General features: G+C 39.4%; 1 protein-coding gene across 6 annotated transcripts in view; it reads left to right on the top strand.

The window, feature by feature from the left end:
• sema5ba (sema domain, seven thrombospondin repeats (type 1 and type 1-like), transmembrane domain (TM) and short cytoplasmic domain, (semaphorin) 5Ba) overlaps positions 1-23,292 on the top strand; it is a 364,937-nt gene that overhangs the window by 229,137 nt on the left and 112,508 nt on the right. For all 6 annotated transcript variants that reach the window (XM_030125702.1, XM_030125703.1, XM_030125704.1 and 3 more), the window contains exons 6-8: positions 9,078-9,140; positions 9,935-10,033; positions 10,170-10,383. In XM_030125702.1, the coding sequence (XP_029981562.1) occupies positions 9,078-9,140; positions 9,935-10,033; positions 10,170-10,383 (376 nt within the window). The remainder of the gene's footprint in view (positions 1-9,077; positions 9,141-9,934; positions 10,034-10,169; positions 10,384-23,292) is intronic.

Genomic DNA, 23,292 nt, shown 5'->3' with positions numbered 1-23,292 from the left:
AGCCAAAGACCTTTGGCAGAGCCCAAATCTAATGTGTGTCTCAAAGCAGCACAGGAAGTAAAGGTGAAGGGGTTGAACCAGTGGGTGGGTGTAGAGAGTGTGTCCAGAGATGCCCTACAACTAAAGATGACGTCTTACAAGCTCTGGTATGAAATGATATACACTTCCTGTTTCTTAAGTGGGCATTTTAGGGAGAGTATTTTACCACTCTCTATCTATGATGTTCTATGTCTTTTACATATTCATAGTGTAACGTCTTGAACATATACCTTATGTTTAGTGTGATGAGATATTTTGACTAGAAATGAGAAAAATACACTTGATAAGATTTAGATTTTTGCAGTGCTGGTAGAAGTCAACACTAGTGGAACCTGACATCATGAGCCTGCTGATGTAGTTAAGCGGGAAAAAACCTTTAGCAGTGGGTGGTTGGGGTGCATATGGTGACGGATAAGAGACCCAGGTTCTTCATCCCATCACACACTGTGTTCAGTTTTCTTATTTTAGCCCCTCCTTTGACCTTTCTTCTAACCCCAACCCTTGTTTTTATGCCAAAAGCTAACCATGGCATTGTCTAGATGTCTGCTGAACATCAAAAAATGACAGCCTAGGAATATTGATATGTGATGCCTTGTCATTGTGTCAGTATGTGATGAGTTGGGATATAGTATATATCCACCCTTAAAAAACAGTCTGACAACCAGAATGCTAATTTCCAGATGACAGACACCTGGATTATCTTGCTCGTTAGAGCTATCAGTCATGGTTAATAATATCAGTTGACTTTCTTTTCCACAGTGGAAAGACCAGTGATTTAAGTGACTCTTTTCTTTTAAAATCATATAAATTCTGGCTCTGGTTGTGACAGAGTTTTGGTTGTGTCATTACAGAGTACAAAATATGTTGAAAAACCTATATTACATGTTGTAGGCAGCATACACAGTAAAGGAAAACACATATCAAAGGTACATTTCTTCTCATGTATCTGACTGAAACAACATTTTAGAGTCATAATCTTCATAAGATATGTGGTTTGTTCATCTTCTATTTCAATACTATGACCTAAATAGGCAGGAATGTTACTTTTATTTATTTATTTACAGTCTGTACAATGTACAACAGTAATTTTGTTCCTAGTATTATTTTAGAAGTAAAAATAGTATTGGATCCAGCCCTCCGGGTTCATATCCCATTAAAAATGTGCAATAATGATAATTACAAACATGATCCAGGATTCCTAGTATCAGTATTCTGCTTGACAAGTGGCTGAGACAAGCCCATGACATGCGTCATTGGTTTCCCACCTGTGAGCATCACCAGTGGTGTTCAGTCTCACGTGGATGATGGGTGGGTGGGTGAATGTTTCTCTCCTGCACCACCTGCCCACCAGTTTGTGCCAAACTTGGCCATATTGTCAAATTGTGGGAGTGTGTACATGTGTTAGGTGTGAGTTGCTTCTTAAAATAGCATATAATATAGATGGAACAAGGAGGGAAGTCACACTGGGTGGAGGGTTTTATGTATTTTAATGGAGTCGGATTCAGTAATGATTTTCCTAAATGTTTCTGCCAAAGAAAGCTTTCATTTTTAATCTTACTAATTAAGCTAATATATTCTCATATTTACATTTTTAATGCATTCTACATTGAGGCTACATCAAATTAAGAACCAAACCTGCATCATTGCTAAACAAATCTATCTGGACTGTAACAAGTGCCAGACAGATGCTATCCAAACAACCATTACTCCCCTGACACACTTATTTCCAATATTCATGAGTTATAATTAGTTGTCACACATGATGTTAGCAGTGTGTCAGTGAGAGGCGGCCTTATCAACATAGCGCCACATTTCAGGAACGACCACATTTTCAGTTGCCACTACTTGCGATCTCTCTTGACTTCATTAGCGATTCCAACTCTCCACTCCCCCACTCGCTCTTTTTTTCTCTCATAAAAATAGAATTCATTTTCAAACCCAGCCACCTCTGCAGTAAATGTGATGAATCCCTTTCCCTGCTACTAATTGTATTTTCTGCAATTTTTATTTGGCTATAAAAAATTCATGTTTTTCCTCCCTCCTTTTCCCTCCTTGAAGAAAAATGCTAGGGGCGAAAAGATTCTTATTGTGTCTAAAGAGTGGTGAAATTGGGAGAAATGGAGTGTCAGGCTTAGGTTGGTGGTGGGGAATTGATGGCAGTGAGTGCATGGTTGTTGGCCTTGCTAATAGATGGAAATGAACACCAACGTGCTTCTGAGGCTTCGGGCACGAATAATAAACAGGTTTTGTGTGGCCTTGGGTCATGTTCAAGTATGAAAAATGGGCTGTAACTTGAGTCTCAGAGTGGAAGTGTTAATTGTCTGCAATTTTGTGCATCATGTACAGTGACATCCACTACATTTGAAAAGGTGTGTGTGTGTCGTGCATCTCTAACAAACTCTTATGAATTACTAGTTTGTACATGTTGGGAAGATCACTTTTGCATTGAAGATAGATATTAGTAGTTACCCTGTTATAAAATGATAAATGATGAAACTATTCTAATTCATTTTATTTCTTACTTTTATAAAGGTTCAATACATTCAATATGTTACGTGTGTGTGTGTGTGTGTGTGTGTGTGTGTGTGTGTGTGTGTGTGTGTGTGTGTGTTCATGTGTGTTGGAGTCTAATGTCCTCAGAGTTGGTTGTTTATTGAAGTTACCTAACTCTGTGTCTTTCTTTTGTAGCTGCTCAGGCTGAAGGGGTCGGGGTTGAATTGATGGATTTTCATGGAAAAACCACCCCATCCTCTACATAGAGAGCAGTGCAGGGGCTGTTGTTATAGCGCTAGGCAACCGTGACAGTTGTTTGCTTAGATATTAAGTTAGCTAACATCAACAAATGACCAGCTTCAGTAAAAACTGAACACAGACTCAACAGCTAAATTCCTCACATAATCCAGTTATGTAATACATGTAGAGGTACCTACTCAAGTACAATAATTTGCACATTTTTATACTACTTTTATATTTTTTTAAATTGTGCCCGTTCATACAGTATATCTCTAATTTGCACATATTTTCGATTGCACACTTTTTAAAAAAATACTTTTTCAATATTTTGTGTTGTTATTTAGATGTAAGTGCACTGTCACTGGTAGAGACCACCTGCAAGTTCGTTGCACAACCAGTGTAATGACAATAAAACCTTTTCTATTCTATTCTATTCTATTCTATTCTATTCTATTCTGTTCTATTCTATTCTATTCTATTCTATTCTATTCTATTCTATTCTATTCTATTCTATTCTAGTCTAGTCTAGTCTAGTTTAGTCTATTCTGTTCTGTTCTATTCTATTCTATTCTATTCTATTCTATTCTATTCTATTCTATTCTAGTCTATTCTATTCTAGTCTATTCTAGTCTATTCTATTCTAGTCTATTCTAGTCTAGTCTGGTCTGTTCTAGTCTATTCTAGTCTAGTCTAGTCTAGTCTATTGTAATGCATATTTTTTTGAGCCAGGTAACCTCCAGGGGAGACATAGGGTCAAGATTTAAGAGTGCTTTGGGATGCACTGATCCAGATTAAACTAAAGAATAATTCAGTTCATTTCTAGTGTAAAAATTTTTTCTACACTTAAAACCATGGGACTCATTACAGGAAGTAACAACAGGCTGTCATCCTTGAAAGGGTTGGTAGTAATGCTGTGATAATAATAGTACAGTGGCAATGAAATAAACCTCTTCATTCATTTCCTCAAATGGAAAAAGCTCAGTTGACAACATGCCAACGTCAGATGACTCATCTGTGAAACCGTCAAAATCAAGCACAGGCAGATGCTGCTCCTATAGGTGATGACAACAGGATAGAAGGAAGGCAAGTTCATTAGCACATTCACGAAAATTAAAGTGTGTCAAATTTAAAGTCGATTTAAAGTAAGTGTGTCAAATTTTTAAAAAATGTATTGTTATCATCGATCTGTGGACCTGCTTTTCATTATGGTATGGTGTATGCTGCTAGACCTCTTGGCCAGGTTGCCCTTGTAAAAGAGATTTCGATCTCAGTGGGATTTTATCTTGATAAACAAAGGTTAAAATAATAATAACAATAATAATAATAAAAATTAGATTAGATTAGATTAGATTAGATTAGATTAGATTAGATTAGACAGAACTTTATTGATCCTTTGGGCAGAGTCCTCAGTAAATTGAGGTTCCAGTAGCAGCACAATAGAGCTGCACAATATATTTTATGAGCAACGTCATTGCAATGTATGTGCGCACAATAGTCATATCGCAGGTTCTGCAATGTAGGAGGCAAATGAACTCAATGTGTTCTCATCTAATTTCAACCTGGGTACCTGACACACACTGCGCACAGTGATCCACCAATCACATTCTTAATCAGTTTGGAGTGAGTCACTGGTAACAACATTAAAAAATGAGCAACAAACAACAGAAAATCACTGTAAAGGAAGACTTGGTACCAAAAAGAAAAGCAACATCAGTTATCTGGAATTATTTCGGCTTCAAGAAGGATGATATTGAAACACGTGTTCTGTGTCAACTGTGTCTTGCACCTGTTGCCACAACAAGAGGAAACACAACTAATTAGTTTGACCATTTATGTCGGCACCACACAGATATTATATACTCCTGAGTATTTTTTCGTATTGCAGGATTAAAAAAATTGCACTGTCAGTTTTTTCCAATATCGTGCAGCCCTACAGCACAACAATAAATATACAGACACAAGAAATACTACAAGAAAATAGCAAAACAATAACTCTGAAAAAACATAGTGAAAAAACAGGCAATTGCACGTTAGAAAGTACTCGTAACAAAGTAGTAAAATGTATATAACTTAACTAGCCCTAGCTCAGGTCTTAAATAGACTTTCAGTGGCTGTTAGTGTTCATAATACAGTGACAGCACCATAAACAGCATGTGAATCAGTTTACCTGTAACAGTATATAACAAACACATTTATATCCCGACTGTCTGTTTCTTACCATTGTTAGTTTTTGTGTTAACATGGATATTTGTTAGTGGAACTAAACTAAATAGTAGCGCATCCTGCCCACACATACAGCTTTTATTCATTCTGTTGATGGGAGTCAGACCATTCAGAGTTTGGTACTGAGGGAAGGTATTTGAGAGGGAGGATGCTGAGGCAGGCCTGCTATTCTCACAGGCTCTGTGTGAGTGTGGCTTTGTTCTACGCTGGTGTGAAGAGATGGACAGAGACTAGTGGGGGTTTGGAGTGGGGAGGGGGGTTCTGGTGAAGGTCAGCGGGTTAAGCCGATGGGGATCCTTGGAGATGGGGCCCCGGCGAAAAGGATGGCAAAGCCCCAAGCCATGATTCATCACGAAGGCATCCATCACCCTCTCTCTGTGTGTGTGTGGGTATGTGTGTGTTTACAATGATGTCACCCCATCAGTCCCCAGGCTGTCAGGGGCTGACAGGCAGGGGCTGTGGAGGAGCAGCGCTTTCATTTCAACAGGCGGAGTGATGGACTGCCTACAGAGCGGGCGGGGCTGCTCTCTGAACGGCATGTGCCACGCTGCTCGTCGGGCTCATGGGAAGTGGATTTGAGGTTGTTGTCGACCGTCTGCGTACCGCCATGCTGGCAGCATAAGCAGCGTGACTAGGCACCGGAGCTCTTGCACAGCGGATGAGCTTGTATTTGGTCTTTTTTTTTTTTTTTTCTGCATTTCTTCATGTAGTGCACATTCGCTGTCTGGAGCTCAAGTTTCATTTTAATCACAGTTTACTTTAAATAGCCGTCCCCTGCTGCTGCCTCTCGCTCAGTGCAGTCTGAGGCAGGTTAATTGAAGGGAGCTGCTGTGGGAGACAGGGAGATGAGCTGTAACTATCAATAAGGGCCAGACACCACTTACTGATACTCTTCTAGCTGCAAGAGCTAAACATAGCTTTATAACACTAATGAATTTGTCCCAGTGTTTCTCTCTAGCCTGTGCTTTTTCATGGAGGTAAAATGTTTGTACATTAACATTGTGAGATGAAAGGTGTCACTGACATACACAAACAGGATTATTACCCACTGGTCACAGTTAATACGTAATTGCCTTATCGCTACACTGACTCCAGTTATTATGAATAATCATGAGAACCATCTCCATTCACCTGAATAAAACAGCTGGATGAAGGGAACAATAGGATTTTTCTACTTTTAAGTCATTTATGTTAAAACTGTCCTGTTTAATATTTGTTTTCAAAGTCTCAAAAGCAAACTAACAAGCATTTTGTATTGTGTCTTTCAGTGTTCAATGCTAGCGAATGGTTCTTGTATATCTACCACCCACCCACTCCATTCTTCAATAACAAATTATCTAGAGATTTTATGTATCCATGGTTTGCAGAAATGTACAAAGGCAGTCTTTTTTTTTTTTAGTTACTGGATTGGTAAACAGGAGTGTGTCTGCAAACACACTGATTGTGACACCTGTATCTTATACAAGCCATAATAACTTTGTGCTTCAAAGGAAGATAAGTGAAAAATAATTTGAGTCATTTTTCAAATAAAAAATGTCAAACATTTTCTAGTTGCAGCTTTTTGGTTTGTTTGTTTTTTGTGGGTGGAACTGTTGGCTGAGAACAACAAACTCTGCGTCTGTGACAAATTACATGTTTTTTCACTTTTTCATAGAAGAAACAATTAATCAACTACCTCATCATTAGTTAATAATGAGTGTTTTAATTGTGTGTACAGCCTGTCATGCTTCTCTTTGCTCTTTAATCATTCAGTTTTCATCAACTCCTGGTAAAAATGTCTTTAGTTGCTAGATGTTTGCTTTGTTTACCCCCTTGTCTATCTCAAGTTAAAAGCTGAGGATGTTATAAACAGGCTGTGTATCATAGTTTGGTTGTTGAAAACCACTGACCACTGTCTGTTGCTGGATTCTACATTAATAAGAGCACAGACTTAACTGAATAGATTGTTAAAGCTCTAAGTTGTAATAGAGTGATGTCCCCTTTAGTGTTTTGGCAGGAACAGACTGTTCTGGGAGCGTGATCAATAAAAAAACAATCACACACTCTTGAATGGAATATAATCTCAGTATATATAGCAATAACAGAAATCCCAGGACAATGCACAGATGTTTGACTGGCTCATTAGCCAATGGACAGAACTGCTCAGACGGATGTTTTTGCTCATTAGCAAAAATTTATGCAGAAGCTAATCATCCTAAATCATGAACTTCTACTTCTGCTGGCATAGTTGATAAAATCCATGATCTGTGAAACAAGGGGGATCTATTTAAAGACTGCAAACACAAAGAAGTACTCAGCAATTTAAAGTCAAATCTTGTCATCAGAAAGTGTTTGGCAGCGTTCTTAACTTCTCATTAAATGCCCCTATAACATTGTATTTCCATTTCAGTTCCTGAAGAGTCATATTGTATGCACCGAGGAGCTAAAAAATCTTATTAACTTAAAACTATATTTTCCCAGCAGAATATCTCACTGTATCTTGGGGCTGTACTTTTTAAGTGTCTTCCGCTGAGCTTTAATTAAAGCAAAATGAGGCTTCAAAAAGGCAGACGAATGATATGACTGCGGGATAAATCCACACCCTAAAATCGCCTGCATATAGGTATGGAGGTGAATAAGCCCCTTTCCCCAGTGAAATGTCCTCTTTGGCTCGTGAAATACTGACCCAGTTTACAACTGACCCGACTGGTGCACAGGGCTCAGTGTTTGGTTGCAACTGTTTCCAAACTAGTTGTAATTTAACCCATAAAGACTCAAACATCCACCATTGACCTAAGCATCAGCTGATCTAAACTGTCTACTAATCCTATCAATACATGTAAATAATTAGTTTAAAATACAGTTTGTCATCTTTTCATGGTCATCAGATATGACCCATTTGGACGTTCAGAGGCTCCGTAGTGAACGTGGAAACACTGTCATCTTCTACAATATTGATTCACCAGTAAATCCCATGGAGTTAGATCAATGACAGTGGATGGAGATGCTTGTTTTATGTTCAGTTATTGATAAATTTCCTGGAGAAAGTCACTTTTTCATAAGTTTTCTCTGTTTTAATATAATCTTTGAGTTTTCATGAACATCTACATTAAATATAGGAGAATAAATATAAGGATAAAAACATGATTTACGCTGACAAATGCAAAATACAGAGGGTAATATTGTAATAAACGGTGATAAATTACTTAAGAAAGGTTAAATAGAGAGAAGAAAATCATTTGGGAACTGCCACATAAGTAGCACTGGGTCTTTATAGGTTAAGAAGAAGCAAAATCTAGATCTCGACCTGTGACGACGCTTTAGTGGAGGGTGTTGTGCATGAAAACATTCACTTTGGCAGAAGACAACATGACAGAGGTGGAGGTTTGGATAGATTGATCTTATCTAATGGCAGACTTTTTTAAAAACTTGTAGACACTTCCTACTTGGGTACTGACATCAAAGAAAAGGCGGACCTGTGGGAGGATGAGTAAAATGAGGCCAAAGACACACAACAACGGGGGGTCCTGTTGGCGACTTGCATATGAACAGTTCACACCAACGGAGGGACATCTCTCAGTTCTCTTAACAAGAGCCAGTGCAGCTCCGGTGGCCAAGGAGCATGTGTCCGTGCACATGAAGTAGTGTGTTTGCAGCGCTGTGCTGCCGCCTGCATCCATAATTAAGCACAAGCATCAACAGGAATGTAATTGGCCGGTGGGAGTGAAAGGGGGCCAGTGGAGTAGAGGCAAGTGCTGCAAACTTTCTTCCGAGAAAGAAAGATAGAGACTGGAAGAAAGGAGGAGAAGATGGCGAGAAAGCCATTTACATGCTAATGCCATCCTCAGACCTTCAGCTGCCTCGTACGGTACCTCGCCGGTTACCCTCAAATAAGCTCTTGGCTGCCAGGCCAGTCACCATGTTTACACAATAAACAAACAGCAATGAGGTTCAAGTCTTTTCATGCATCTTTCTGTGCGTGCCTACAGTATTAGCAACAGTCAGTTGTTGCGTAACTGTTTTGTAGTGTCTGAAGGACACAGCTGACTGCTTTTTCAGCCTCTTTGTCATCCTTGGGCTTTTTTCTTGTTTTTGTTTCCTAGGCGACAGAGTGGGCACCGGACGAGGAAACCAGGAGGTCCTGTCAGAGCAAAGGCAAAACAGAGGTAACCTCAATTCCGCCCCCAATTACAAGATTTTGTGTCAGAGCAGCCGGGCTTACAGCGAGGCCATCTTGATATCTTCTAGCTGTTCCAGTGAGGTCCTTATGAGCCTCATGGGAGGGCTCTGTACAAAACAGCTATTTCAGACCCTTCAATCAGGAGTTGTTTTGTTGCAGTGAAGAGAAGAGAAGGGGCAAAGGAAAGAGAAGGAAAATGCTCACTAGACAGCCCAGGGCAAGATAGTCAGACTCTCAAAATGACTGCCTTTCAAAAATGTCTGATAACCAAAGACATGATCAGCTGTCTTGTTTCGATTACTTTGTAGGAACTGATTGCTACGTCATTTTTATCTCCCACAGCGCCTTCAGTGTGAAAGCTGATACCAAATAACAAAAACATACAATCAATTCTTTTTGAATCCTCGCCGCAATTACCTTCCTTCTTCTCTGCAACACAAAGAGGCGCTATTAAAAGAAATTATACTTACATAAAATGGCTCATTACCAATAAATCTATTTCAAGTTTTTGTTCCAAGAGTGTCTGTCAGTCTCACAACTTGGCTTCCATTCACTTCTGAACCAGTATTCATATTTTGCGCCAATCAACTTACAACATTAGAAGCTGGAGATACTGAGTTGCTTTGGTTTTGGTGGAATGCCAGACTGATACCGGAACCCTCAGCCCATTGTTCTTCTCTGTGACATGTCGAACAGCATTTAGCTGAACAAGCCTTCCATCTTAGTTATTCTCTGCTGACTTTCATCTGCTGCATTCTTTTTAACCCCTTTGATCTGTAGACTGAATGTCAGAACTACATCAGAGTCCTGCTGGTGAACAAGACGGAGGTCATGACCTGTGGAACCAATGCTTTTCAGCCGCTGTGTATTAGCCGAGAGGTACAGATAAGTCTGTAATTTAAAATAATAGTTAAAAAGACAAAAACCCTAGAATATTCTAAGACTAAAATTAAACCAACCAAACCCTCACCTGTCTCTTTGCTTCTCTACTGTCCTGTCTGATCGTCTTTCGTAGGTGGGCAACATGAGCAGTGTGCTGGAACGGGTGAACGGTGTCGCTCGTTGCCCCTATGACCCACGACACAACTCCACAGCGGTGGTGACAGAGAGTGGTGAGCTGTACGCTGCGACGGTCATCGACTTCTCCGGCCGAGACCCCGTCATATACCGCAGCCTGGGCGGCATGCCCCCTCTACGCACTGCCCAGTACAACTCCAAGTGGCTGAATGGTACAGTAACACACCAACAAAACACACAAAGAATGTACCTCAACGCAGCTGTCAGAACTGAGTGTTGCATTATACATTTGACATGTACATAATGGCATTTTTGTGTTTTTAGGGAATACATGGAGGCTGTAATAACACTGGCATTAAGGCACTGACAGCTCTCAGATTTAAGGAAATACACCAGGGCTTGGTTTGATAGGTTTAGGGTAAGAGCTTGGTTTAATAATAAAAAAAAAATAGCACCATTAATATGACTATAACAAAATATTGACAATAAACCATGGTCTCCTCTCAACCTAAAACAATTTTTTTTTGTACTTTAACCTAAATATGTCGGGATAAAAACTTTCCCCCTTGAAGCAAAGTCCTGGATTTAGCAAATACACCATTAAGCCCAACTATTTCCAAATATGTTAGTAGCTTGTCTGCTACAAACAAAATGTGTGCCTTGTACAAAAGTAAAATGGTCAATGAAGGATTTACAGTTTACATTTACTTCTTTTGCTGTTCCTCAAGGGGCAGGTGGTAGGTGATGATCATAACACAAAATCTAAGGCTTTGTAATGTGGAGTTTACACCCTAATTCTTGTCAGTTCTACTTTTAGGCTGCCTACAAAGTAGACACGTGCAATGCTTTCATTTCCACAATGAATGCAAGAGAGCCAGGCGATGTGTAAAATGCAAAACATTACTCACACAATAGGAGGTAGCAGAGTCAGGTACATTCCGGGTGTCAAACCAGGTGATATTCAGATCAAAATGGCCACTGAGGAAGAGAGTATTCTGATGTTGATTTTGAATCAGCGGCACCAAAAAAAACATGCCAAATATAGACGGTGGTATGTCGGGCCTCTGAACTGCAGCAGAGATCAGGACGGGGAATTCCAATCTCTCGTTCAGTCTATGTGAATTTTAGACAAGGAGAAGCATTTCCAATATATCTAAAATCTGTCTCTAAATTTGACAGCCTGCTGGCTTGAGTGGCTCGCTTTCTGCTGGAGACTCTGGTGAACCCAGTTGGAGTTTTGGAGTTGATTACATTAAACTACATTGCTTGCGTATTGCCCCCACCACTGACATATATTACATGCATTGCATATTTTAAAAAATGGACAAGACATTTTTAGACGCAAGCATGCATCATGGCGGCCAATGCGTCTCGATGTGTCGCAATGCATTCACGTCTGCGTGCCCTTGTGTTGACTATGAAACAGCCCTTAGGGAGTAAATACACTTAGGAAAAGACTATGGCTTGCAATAACAACAAATACATTATTATTTTTTTAATAATAAGAAGAAATGAACTGGCGACATATCCAGGGTATACCCCGCCTTCACCCATAAGTAGCCGGGAAAGGCTCCAGCAACCCTCGTGATCGTAGTGAGGATAAAGCGGGTTCAGATAATGAATGAATGAATGAATGAATGAATAATAATAATAATAATAATAATAATAATAATAATAATAATAATAATAATAATAATAATAGAAATAACAATAATAATAATAATAATAATAATAATAATAATAATAATAATAATAATAATAGAAATAATAATAATAATAATAATAATAATAATAATAAATTGAATTTATAAAGCACTTTTCATATAAAAGAATCTTATCTTATCTTATCTCTAAAAAGTGCAACTGAGAAAAATAAAAATCTTTGAATAAAACACCAAGTTTCAAATAAACTGCTAAAAGATAATGGAGGCTATGAAAAGCCTGTCTAAACAGGAATGTCCTAAATATGAGCTGGGTTTGGAACGTTGTGAGACAGGTTCGTTTTACCCGACTGATGAAGTGTTGTTGCAATAGTAATGCTTTTGTCATTTTCTTCTCAGATCTTTGCCGACTGTTTTTGGTATTAAACCAAGGCCTAGTATCTTTAAAAAAAAAACGAACTATAGGAAGTGTAATAATGTTGATCAAAACGACCTTATTCATAGTTTACATGATGTTTATAATGAAACGAAGGCAGGATCTTGAGGCAGGGTTGACCACATGCTTTCACTGAGGAATGGCACAAAGGTAGTGGATTCTTCAGTGACAGATTATGATGATATTCTTAAAAAGTAGTTTGCACAGATGTACAATGACACAATTTTAGTCTGGCAACTGGACTGCGTCTGTTAGATATGATGGCTATGAATGGAATGAGTTACAGCTTTGTGTGGTATTTCCCAGGGTTAAAGTTACATTCGCATCACATCAGGTATGGGAAATCTGATCTAACAGGATTAGTAATCAGATCATATCTGTGGATTTTTAAATAATCCACATGAGGCTGAGTCTAAGAGTAAATACTTGTGTCAAACAATATCTGAAAACGCCTGCTGTTACTCAAAACATTTTCTTAGACCTGCTGGAGCGGCAGATGGGCCAAGTCTGCACTTTTGCTTCCATCACAATCGGCTCTTTTGTTAGAGCTAAGATAGATCAATTCAACAGAGGTGTTTTCAAAGGATTACAAAGGCTGTTTGGATATAATGTTTTGTGTGGAAAAACACAGTACAGGTTATGTGGAGGGATTGATAGGATTTAAAGAATAGTGGGGAACATGGAATGCTGTCAATTCTACTGGGGCTGGTGTCAATAATCTCTCTGCTGCTGATGCTGTAGCTTTTCCTCAGAGCTTTGAGCGCTAAAAAATCCATTCACATACTTCGTGACTCCAGGAGCAAAGTAGAAGTAGAAGTTTTTAAGTTAGGTGACATTCCTATTAGGGGGACTGAGTAACCAGGGTGGACTTGTAATACTCAAGGCTGAATCATCAGTATTCTTTGATAACAAGTAGAAGGTCAAAGCTTTATCCATTTGTTAAACCATGACGTCATTTACAGATTCTGAGGCCATATCGGTTCCTTTTTCTGTATTCAGGCTGCTGCAGTGCTGTGTCCCTGAGTCCATAACACACATCCAGCCGTCGTTCTACCACTTTATATCTGGTGACAAAGAACAGAGAATGAAGTGGATGAAGCTGATAAATAAACAAACAAACTATGTTAACTCACAACTATGCACAAAGTGAAAAGATTGACTGCTGTAAACATTTTAAACAGGGTTTAAGACAATTTAAAAGAAAACATGTAACAACAAAATCAGTTTAATTATGTGCTGTATTTAGATAATTTGCATGGTTTTATTCACCAGTAATTCTTTTGTGTCTGTCTCTCAAATGTATCCCTTTGGGCCATGATCTACTGCAGGCGAAATACTGACTTTGGAAAATGACATTAATCACTGTATTTGAACCAAATACATGAATGTAACCCTTTCCTCACTAAGGAAAGACATTATAATAAATACATTTACAGGACCCCCCCCCCCCCCCCATTCAAAAGCAAATATACAAAGGTTTATTCCTCTGCTGTTTCATTGTACTGTTGAAGATCTGGAGGTGGTCACCAACCCCCTTCAATGATAGCTCAATGATCTAAATGTGTTAATTGATAATGCTCTGGCTAGGTGCTGTGTGTAATATGATGGGTAAAATGTAAACACTGAATTTCCCTTCAGGAGTACATAGTAAAGGGTTAGGGTTATACATAGTGATAGCGGTGCATACATACATTGTGGTTATACATAGCACATAGTCAGGGTGCGATTTATTGGGGGGGATGGGGGGATCAACCACCCCCTCTGGTTTTTACATCCCTACTTCTGCATAAATGTCATCCTTGGGCGGGGGGGGGCAACCCCGTCAATGATTAAAAACTAATTGAAATAACAGGTAGGTTGGGACTGAGTTTTCTTACATTTATAGTCAGGCATACTCGAGGTGGACCCAAAGCAGATGCAGAGTCTGTGCCACTCACAGTCTGCGCACAGTGTGCCCATCTCTGTGGGAGCCTTAATTTTCACCTGAACCGAACTGTTGGCAGTCTCGGAATTCGCAAACGTCTCCATGCACATAAATACATTGTATACCTTACCTATCTCTCTCTGTCGCCTACATATCAGTGTCTGTCTGTGTCTGAAAGTGACATTTTTTTGACCCGACCCGCCCCGTCCTGCAGGTAACCCACTGGTCCACTCATCACTAGTACGGATGTACGTCTGCAGATGCTAATGTACATGTTCAACTGCATCTTAATCGATTAGGTTTTATGTTAGGTTTGAGTTTCTCATTGGCCATAAATCATCTCCCATGTTGGTGTGATCGGCCCTTATCCATGGTCCTGAAACTTAATTAGACCATCTCCCACATCGCAGGTGAGGCCGTCGCAGAAAATTAAATGTTTCATGTATTTTTAGCCTGTTGATTGCTTTTTTTTTTCATGATTACCCCCCCCCCCCTCCACACACACACACACACACACACAGTTTTTTGACAAATCTCACCCTGCACATAGTAAAAAACCACCAGTTAACTTGCAAACTAGCCAGTACAATGATGTCCTTTTGCCTCCAGAACTAACAGATCTATCTATCTATCTATCTATCTATCTATCTATCTATCTATCTATCTATCTATCTATCTATCTATCTATCTATCTATCTATCTATCTATCTATCTATCTATCTATCTATCTATCTATCTATCTATGCCTTTTATTTGTTCAGTGACTTCTGTCTTCATTCATGATGTGCATTATTAAACCTGTTATGTGCAAAAAATACCCACCGGTTCCACACAGCATACTCAACTTTCTGGTTATGATGGATTATTATGTACAGTGTGTACTGCAGCGTAAATCAACAAATGACAGGCTGACGGAATGAAAATAGTTCACACAGTTACATGAGAAATTGCAGGTAAATTAAACGTCAGTCTCTGCTAATCAGTCCCTCTGGACCAGCCGTTCTTGTCAAGTCATCGACTAGTGGCTCCTGCCAAAAGAAGCCGGTCTGGGACACAGGCTGAATGTAATATTGTTTTAACTAGCGTCATCAAACTACAGCATCAACCTGTGTGTTTTAAAATGATAATAAATGTTAATGTGCAGTTATGAGGACCCACATCTGAGTCTCCACAAAATACTGGTATCTTAAAAGCCCTTATTTTTTGTTGATCATTTTGATGTAACTGTGGGACTGTTGTGATGCCGAGAGACAGTGGGACATCTTGTTTCTGACAAACAAAAGCATCAAGGAAAGGGCCTCAGTGTAAATAATAGTAAACTCTGGCTCCTCTCCCACAGGAGAACTGTACAAAACAACAACACATATTTACAGATTTCAAATAAAACACATTTTAACCTGACAAAGTAAACACAAAATGAGTGTAAATAATATGATCCTACATACACAAATATAATAATAATAATAATAATAATAATAATAATAATAATAATAATAATAATAATAATGAATTATACTTCAAGGATCTCCTCAATCCCACTGTCATGTTTTCCATGGAGGAAGCAGAGGCTGAGGTCTCAGAGGTGGACTTGTCCATCACCGAAGCTGAAGCACCGAGGTGGTTGGCAAGGTCCTTGGTGGCAACCAGGGGTGGATGAGATTCACCCTGTGTACCTTAAGTCTCTGGATGTGCAAGGACTGTCTTGGTTGACACATCACAGTAACATCGCGTGGCAGTCAAGGACAGTACCTCTGAATTGGCAGACCAGGGTGGTGGTCCCGCTTTTTAAGAAAGGGGACCGGAGGATGTGCTCCAACCACAAGGGGATCACATTCCTCAGCCCCTCGGGGAAAAGTCTGTTCCAGGGTACTGGAGCGGAGGATCTGACTGATAGTCGAACCTCGGATCCAGGAGGAACAATGCAGTTTTCATCCCGGTTGCAGCACACTGGACCAGCTCTACACTCTCCATCAGGTGCTCGAGGGTTCATGGGAATTTGCCCAACTGGTCCACATGTGTTTTGTGGATTTGGAGAAGGCGTTCAACCGTGTCCCTGGGGGAGGGTGCTTTAGTCGTATTGGGTCCGGGGCCCTCTGCTAAGTGCAGTCCGGTCCTTGTATGACTGAAGCAGGAGCCTGGTTCGCATTGCCGGCAGTAAGTCAGACCTGTTGCAGGTGCATGTTGGACTCCGGCAGGGCTGCCCTTTGTCACCGGTTCAGTTCATAATTTTTATGGACAGAATTTCTAGGCACAGCCAGGGGCTGGAGGGGGTCCAGTTTGGGTAAGTCACATGTAAGTCACATAATAAAAAGGTTAATTGTAGTGTATTTATGCTGAGTTTTTACTGAATGTGCCTCTCTTGCTTATAAATAATACACAAAGCACAATTAATGTCGTAAGCATGACCAGCACAGGTACACTTCAATAAGTTAGAAAATGACTGTAGCTTTATAATGATAAATTGTATATTTTCACATGGAGGAAGCTGCAAATTACAAAAAACTTAAACAACAAATCTATTGTCTGTATTGTCAATGCATTTTTTCAAGTATTGGGTAAACATTCTCATGAATAATTTCAGTGTAAAACGCAACAAACACTTCATTGATGTAAGCAGCGATGATGAAACTTTGACAGAGTGTAGAGGAGGCTGGGCTTGAGGAGCTGGAATGGGAAGATAGGATGCAAGAGGAGCGACGGAGTGTGACAATGTGAAGGTGTGTGAGTGTGTGAGGGTGTACACGGTGGTGAGAGTGGATGAAGAGAAGCACTGGGTAGGGAAGAGGATGAGGACGAGGATGAGAGGGAAGCACAGGACATAGACTGAGAAGTCAGTGAGCGATGTAATTATTCCTCACGGCAGGGAGAGGGTGAAATTACAACACACAGCATGCTTTACACCACACAGGGATGAATGCCTGCGCGTGCACGTGAGGGTGTACTTGTATATATGGTTTTTCAATTGTACGCAGGCTTTTTTGTTTTGTTACGTGTGTCTATGTGTGTTTCAGAGCAATGCATAAAGTGAGAGTGTGTGGGAAGGGGAAGAAAGATGAGTGGTAAAGTAGTTCCTCATCAGCATAATCACAGCTTACTACACACACGCACACGGTCCAACACACACATGTGGGTCTACACTCCACATACACACACATAGCGTCACAGACAAAGCCTGGTTTGGCTTCATGGCTGATTGTGTGAGGGTTATGGAGTTCTGTTCCCAGTGGATTGAGAGTGTGAATGAAAATCTCATTTCCAGCTCTAAGCCCCTCCAGTTCAGGAGAACTGACAGCAGGGAGGGGTCCTGGATCTAATCAATCTGTTCCCTTATTGGATTGGTAGCTTGCCAGGTGCTGACCAACTGTTTCCCATCATGCATCTAAATGACATGAGGAGCTATAGCGTGAAATAATCTAAACAATTTCTGTGTGCTTCACTCCATTCCCCGAAGACTTTATTTGCAACAGCATATTTATTCGTACTGCTGTCATTCTCATCTCACACCTTCTGCTTTACTAAAAAGTGTTTTGGCATACATAGCAAAAAATAAAAAATAAAGCCAATGCTGCAGTGCTTCTTGTTTATAACACATCTGTCTCACACATATGTCAGCCCTGAATTCAGAAAATGCCATTTGCATTAGAACTGAGTATTTTAGAAAAGGTACAGCTGTCCTGATAACCATTTCATAAATATGACAAGAAATTATTTATGTATTACTTTTTTTTCTTTTTGTGTAAATATAAATTATTAACTTCTGTATTTTATTAGTTTTCTCTGCGGCATCTGCTCAGACATAGCTTTACTTCTGGCTGCAGCTGCATTATTCATGCATTATAATCAGTATTTGATTTATCAACTGCTTAGCTACCAGTGATCTGATTAGAACATGCAATCATAGGTTTACAGCTGTTTATTATCAGCTTTGTTACATTATCCAACATTGTCCAAACTCTTCTCAATAATAGTAATTAAAACTTTTGTCTTTACACCATACTGTAATAAATAGACACAGTGACCGCTCTTCAAAGGTGAAACCAAAACATCTTCATTTCCCCTGGCAGATGCCTCCATCGCACATTCCCCATTGAGACAACATGCAGGAAAGCAGCACTGTGAGAAGTAACACTAACACCCCCATTTTTGCCTCAGCACCCCTGTCTCAGCTTTCTCTTTCCAAACATCCACGACATTGTCCCAACGCCCCCCCCCCCCCATTGAGAAACACTAATCTAGAGCATAGTTTCAGTTAAATACAGAAAAGAAGAGGGGCCATATCCATGCTAGCAATGACAGTTGCTTATAGCCTGATGTTTAGTATGCATCAGTTTAATATTAACCATTTTAACCAGTTAAGATAAGGAAAGTCAGACCCTTTATTTGGCCTAGTAGATAAGGAGACCCTGGAGACCAACTCTAGGTCTAAGACAGTACCTGGGTCCTGGGCACTGGAGGAGAATTAACTTATACATGTTTTTGATGCATTGATGATGTTAGGACAAAACCCCCCACAAACACAGGAAGAATGAACAAACTCCACAAAGACCAGAAGCAGAGCCCAATTAGCATTTGCTAAACAGTGAGAGAGACAAAGAGAAGCTATTGTAAATATTAATATGATGCCACCATAATTACAGCACTACCGTGCTCATTCCAATTCATAATGAGACATCAAACTGTGAACAGAATTATTTGGTGGTGCCTAATGTGAACTTCAGGGTGGCCCAGTATCATTACACCAGGGCCTGGAATGTCTAAAACTTGGAATGTTGCTGTTGGAATTGGCATCCTTCCCTCATTTTCTAAGCCCCCCCCCCCCCCCACACACACACACACACACACACACACACACACGCACACACACACACTGACAACCTCTGAGCAACTACATACCGAAAAATGGTGAGTTTTGGCAAGGATTTGGGTGACACAATAAGGCAGGCCTGTTTAATTCTTGATGCTGTTTACTTTAGCAGATATTTCTGCATTTAGATTCTAGGGCTCACCTCCCCCCATGTCCAAATATTTAACCAAAATAAGTCTCCTTAACCTTTTTTGCAAAGGTATTTTGGCTGCTTCTGGCTTGACGTCACCCAAGATGACTGTGATTGGTTTAAAGAAATGCAAACCATTCATTGTTTGTTTGTTTTTTTTGCCCTGTTGTAGAACGATAATGGGTTCAGCTAGACCTTTATCCAGTTTTGGCACAGTGCTAAAATGAAGTTGTGGAGGTAGGTCTGACTATGTGAAAGTAATAATTCAGTGGTCAACCTCTGAACTTAGAGAAGCAACAACATTGTTATTTTTACAGTTATGTGGCTCAGAGAGATTTTTAGCAACACAGAGACAAGATGTGCTCAATATTTAATCAAAACTGCCATCTTTCGCTACCTTTAGTAAGCACTTAATTAACCAAAAATCATCAGTTGGGTTGTAAGATGTTGTAGTGTTCAGTAACAGTTTTTAGAGGTGAAGTATGAAATATTTAGGGGAATTTAAGAGGAAATGGAGATATATAGAATAATAGAATATTCATAATTATTTGTATTAGTTTTTTGTTCCCATAGAAGGAATCTTTTATATCTACAGAAAGTGTCCACTATGTTGCACCAGCATGCCTCTAGTTATTCAAATTATCTTATCTTTCTGCACAATTTTAAGTATCACTGGAGTAACTAAAAAGAGTGACAGCTATCGTTTGATCTACTAGTTAATTCTTCCCATTTTCTAATTAATGAAGCACAGATATTTATCCTTTCATCTTTGATTTTCAGGTATAAGTAACATCATAATGAGGACAAAAATGCAATTAAAAAGCCCTGAACAATGAAAATGGTTACTTTGTTCCTAATATATATTTCCTAATAGGCTCTGTGTTAATGTTAGGTGCTGTGTTTGTGCAGAAAATGCAGAAACTGAATTTATCCACAGGGACAATAAAGTGAGTTAACCTTAACCTAAAATTTAGTCAGGCCAATCAGAGTACGTCCCCATTCAGACTGCTAATTGGTCTTAATCAGGGCTTCCTCAGATCCTTAAAAAGTCTTAGGGTCTTAAACGTGATTGTCCTAAATTGAGGCCTTAATTATCCTTAAAATTGAAAATTGTTCCTTTCATTAACACTTAAAGGTCTTAGAAAGTCCACAAACTCAATAAATGTTGTTACCATTTGTCAACTTTGTAATTATAGTTAGTGTTTTAGCACAATGGAGATGGGAATAAGTGGAGCCACTAGCAATCATTTATGATTGAAGGGGTTCCAGTTTGTGCTTTAGCAGCTTAAGCATCAGTAGCAGAAACATTACTCATGAAGAAAAGTAAATAGAGGTAGACCGATACATCAGCCAGCTGATACATTGGGCCGATATATTGATTTTTTTCAGTATTTTATTATTTACATTATTTTCTTTTTTGAAAGCCGATATTTGATTAGTAGTAAAAATGTTATAAGATGTTTGATCAGGCACCTGTGTGGGCAGCACTTGAAGTTTAATAAATGTTAAAATCTTAATTATCTGAGTGTTTCAAATGTATTTTATGGTCAATGTGCTTTTTAAAAAAAATAAAAAAAATTGGCCTCAAAAATCGGCTGTAGATATTGGCCATCGGATGACCAAATTAAAAAAAAAAAAAAAAATCTCCATCAGACTTAGAAAACCCCATATCTGTCGACCTCTAAAATAAATGTAGCATTAGCTGGATTTAAACATGGTTAAGACTGGGTCAAGACACTAACTGAGGGCTATTCTGCTTTTATTGTTGTAAATATAAGAGCTTAAATTTGACCAAAGATGACCTGAAAAATATCTTTAAAAGACATTATTTCACTTTCATCAAACCTGCAAATACCCTGTTTATTTGAAAGAAGTGTAGAGTAGTAACATACAGTTGTCTTTTTTTCCTATCCTTCAGCTAGAATTAGGTTTAAGCTTATAACAGAAGAAGTGTAAGACCTCAGTGCATGTATTAGACTCCTTTTGAAAGGGAGTTTCTGTGTTTAACACAAGGTTAAAACAAAACCAAATTACATAAGCTTATACACGTCTCAAATATAACCTTAACCAATGAATGGGTCACCACTGACCTAGTGGATGTTAGGAGGTTTTAACCATTTAGATGCTGGAGTTCTTTTCATCCTGCCCCCCCAAAGGCAAGGGCTATTGTTTTTGGTTGTTTCTTTGTTTGATTGTTTTCACTGTAGCAGCAAAACTATTGGTTGAATTCATACCAAATGGGGCTTGTAGATTGTCAGTGTCCCAGAATAGATGTGATTATATTTTGAGAAAAGTAGGTCAAAGTTCAAATTTTTTTAATGAATTTTTAAAATCTTTTTTTTTTTTTCCCCATTTACTTATAATGGGCAAAATTTCATGTCTATAAAAACATCAATTTTGTTTCAATTTACTACAAACTTGGCACATATATAGCGACAATTGATATTCTGACATCAGCACACGCATAGACATGATGACGTCAGCTGCATCGACACCAAAATAAGCTACAATATGTGTGAGGGGCGAGGTTTATTGTGCCTGGCACCACTTGTTTGAAGTTTTGTTTTAAATATTCAATTTTGACATCAAGATTTCAAAAAGCACACTGTGGTGCAGTGAATAGCACTTGTGCTATCCAGAAGGTCCTGGGTTCGATTCCAACACCTGTCGATGTGGGTGGGACCTCTCTGTGTGGAGTTTGCATGTTCTCCCCTTGTCTGTGTGGGTTCTCTGGCTTCCTCCCACCATCCAAAGACATGCACTGATACATAGGTTAATATCTTGCTGGACAACACTCTCTAATGAGGGACTTTCACTTTTTTTTTGCATTCGTTGTAGCTGAGAGTGGGGGAAAAGAGGGTTAGCAATTATTTGTTATTGTTGCAAACTGAATATTAGTGATGTCTTACTTCAAATCCCCATTCAACCACATACTGAGACAACCAGACATACAACAGAGCAAATAAAACATAACGTATGGAGGGAGAGAAATATTTACATTCACCTGGAATCTTTTAATATCAAAATAGCTCCACTTTACTGTATGTGTTTGATCTGAAGCTTCATGCAACATAACTGATGGCGGCTTCACTCCTCCAGCACCCAGCCGGGATGAACAATCTGTTTACCGCTCAGCAGGGTGCTGGGAGAACTCTGGCCGTCACATTTGCAGCCCACGCTTTTGCGGCTTCTGTAATATTATGCCGAATCCGTAAGCCCCGCCTGCCCTCGCTCCCCCCCAACACTCAGAGTAAACACAGGTTTATAAAACATACAAAGACACGCATATGCATCCACACAGCGGCTCAGCCTGCCCACCCACTCATATAAACACACACTCCCTTATGTTTTCAGAGCTGATGCGCCGCACAGTTCACACACCAGCACAATTAGCTCCGTCGTATGGCCTTTAGCTGCAGGGAAATAAGCACTCGCACATCGGGATGGTTGTTTCATCAGCCTCACTTGTAGTAATTGTTAGTGACCCAACAGGCGTGACACCACTCACTTGTTCATCTACATGCTTGTTAGCACCAATTAGCAGTCTGAATGAAGACGTACATTACAGTCATTGGTTTGACTACATTTTTTTTATGTCACAGATATAAATATTATCTCTGACTTTCTGAATCTTGTAAAGGAATTTCATTTTCACTTTTCAAGGCTGTTTAGTTTAATGGTTTTTGCTTATTGCACCTTTATTTTTACGAGATAGCTATTGACACAGTAATGTGGCACGAAATATTGGTTTGTCTGTTACCACAGAGCCAATCAGTGCCCTCATTAAATCATGTCGAGACTGGTAACTTACACCCCGAATAAGTACCAAGGCAATCATATAGCAAATAGGTCAAACTGAAGCACAGTGGATGTTAAGGTCACTTGGTAACGTATCAGACTGCAATGTGGAAGACTTGGGTTCAATTTCTGGTTGGAGTAACATTTCCATTTTTTTTTTTTCCTAAATATTTTCAAATGGGGTAGGGGGTGGGAGGTGAAGGTAAATCCGACATTGATATAAATCAGCCACTGGGACAACGTTCAGAGTGCAGAATTCCACAGGACCACAGCACTCAATACACAACTGACACTAAACTGAAGTCACA

Source organism: Sphaeramia orbicularis, chromosome 21, assembly GCF_902148855.1.
Source record: "Sphaeramia orbicularis chromosome 21, fSphaOr1.1, whole genome shotgun sequence".
Taxonomy (NCBI): Eukaryota; Metazoa; Chordata; class Actinopteri; order Kurtiformes; family Apogonidae; genus Sphaeramia; species Sphaeramia orbicularis.
Note: the sequence above shows the minus strand (reverse complement) of the source record. Positions and strands in the feature narration are given on the sequence as shown.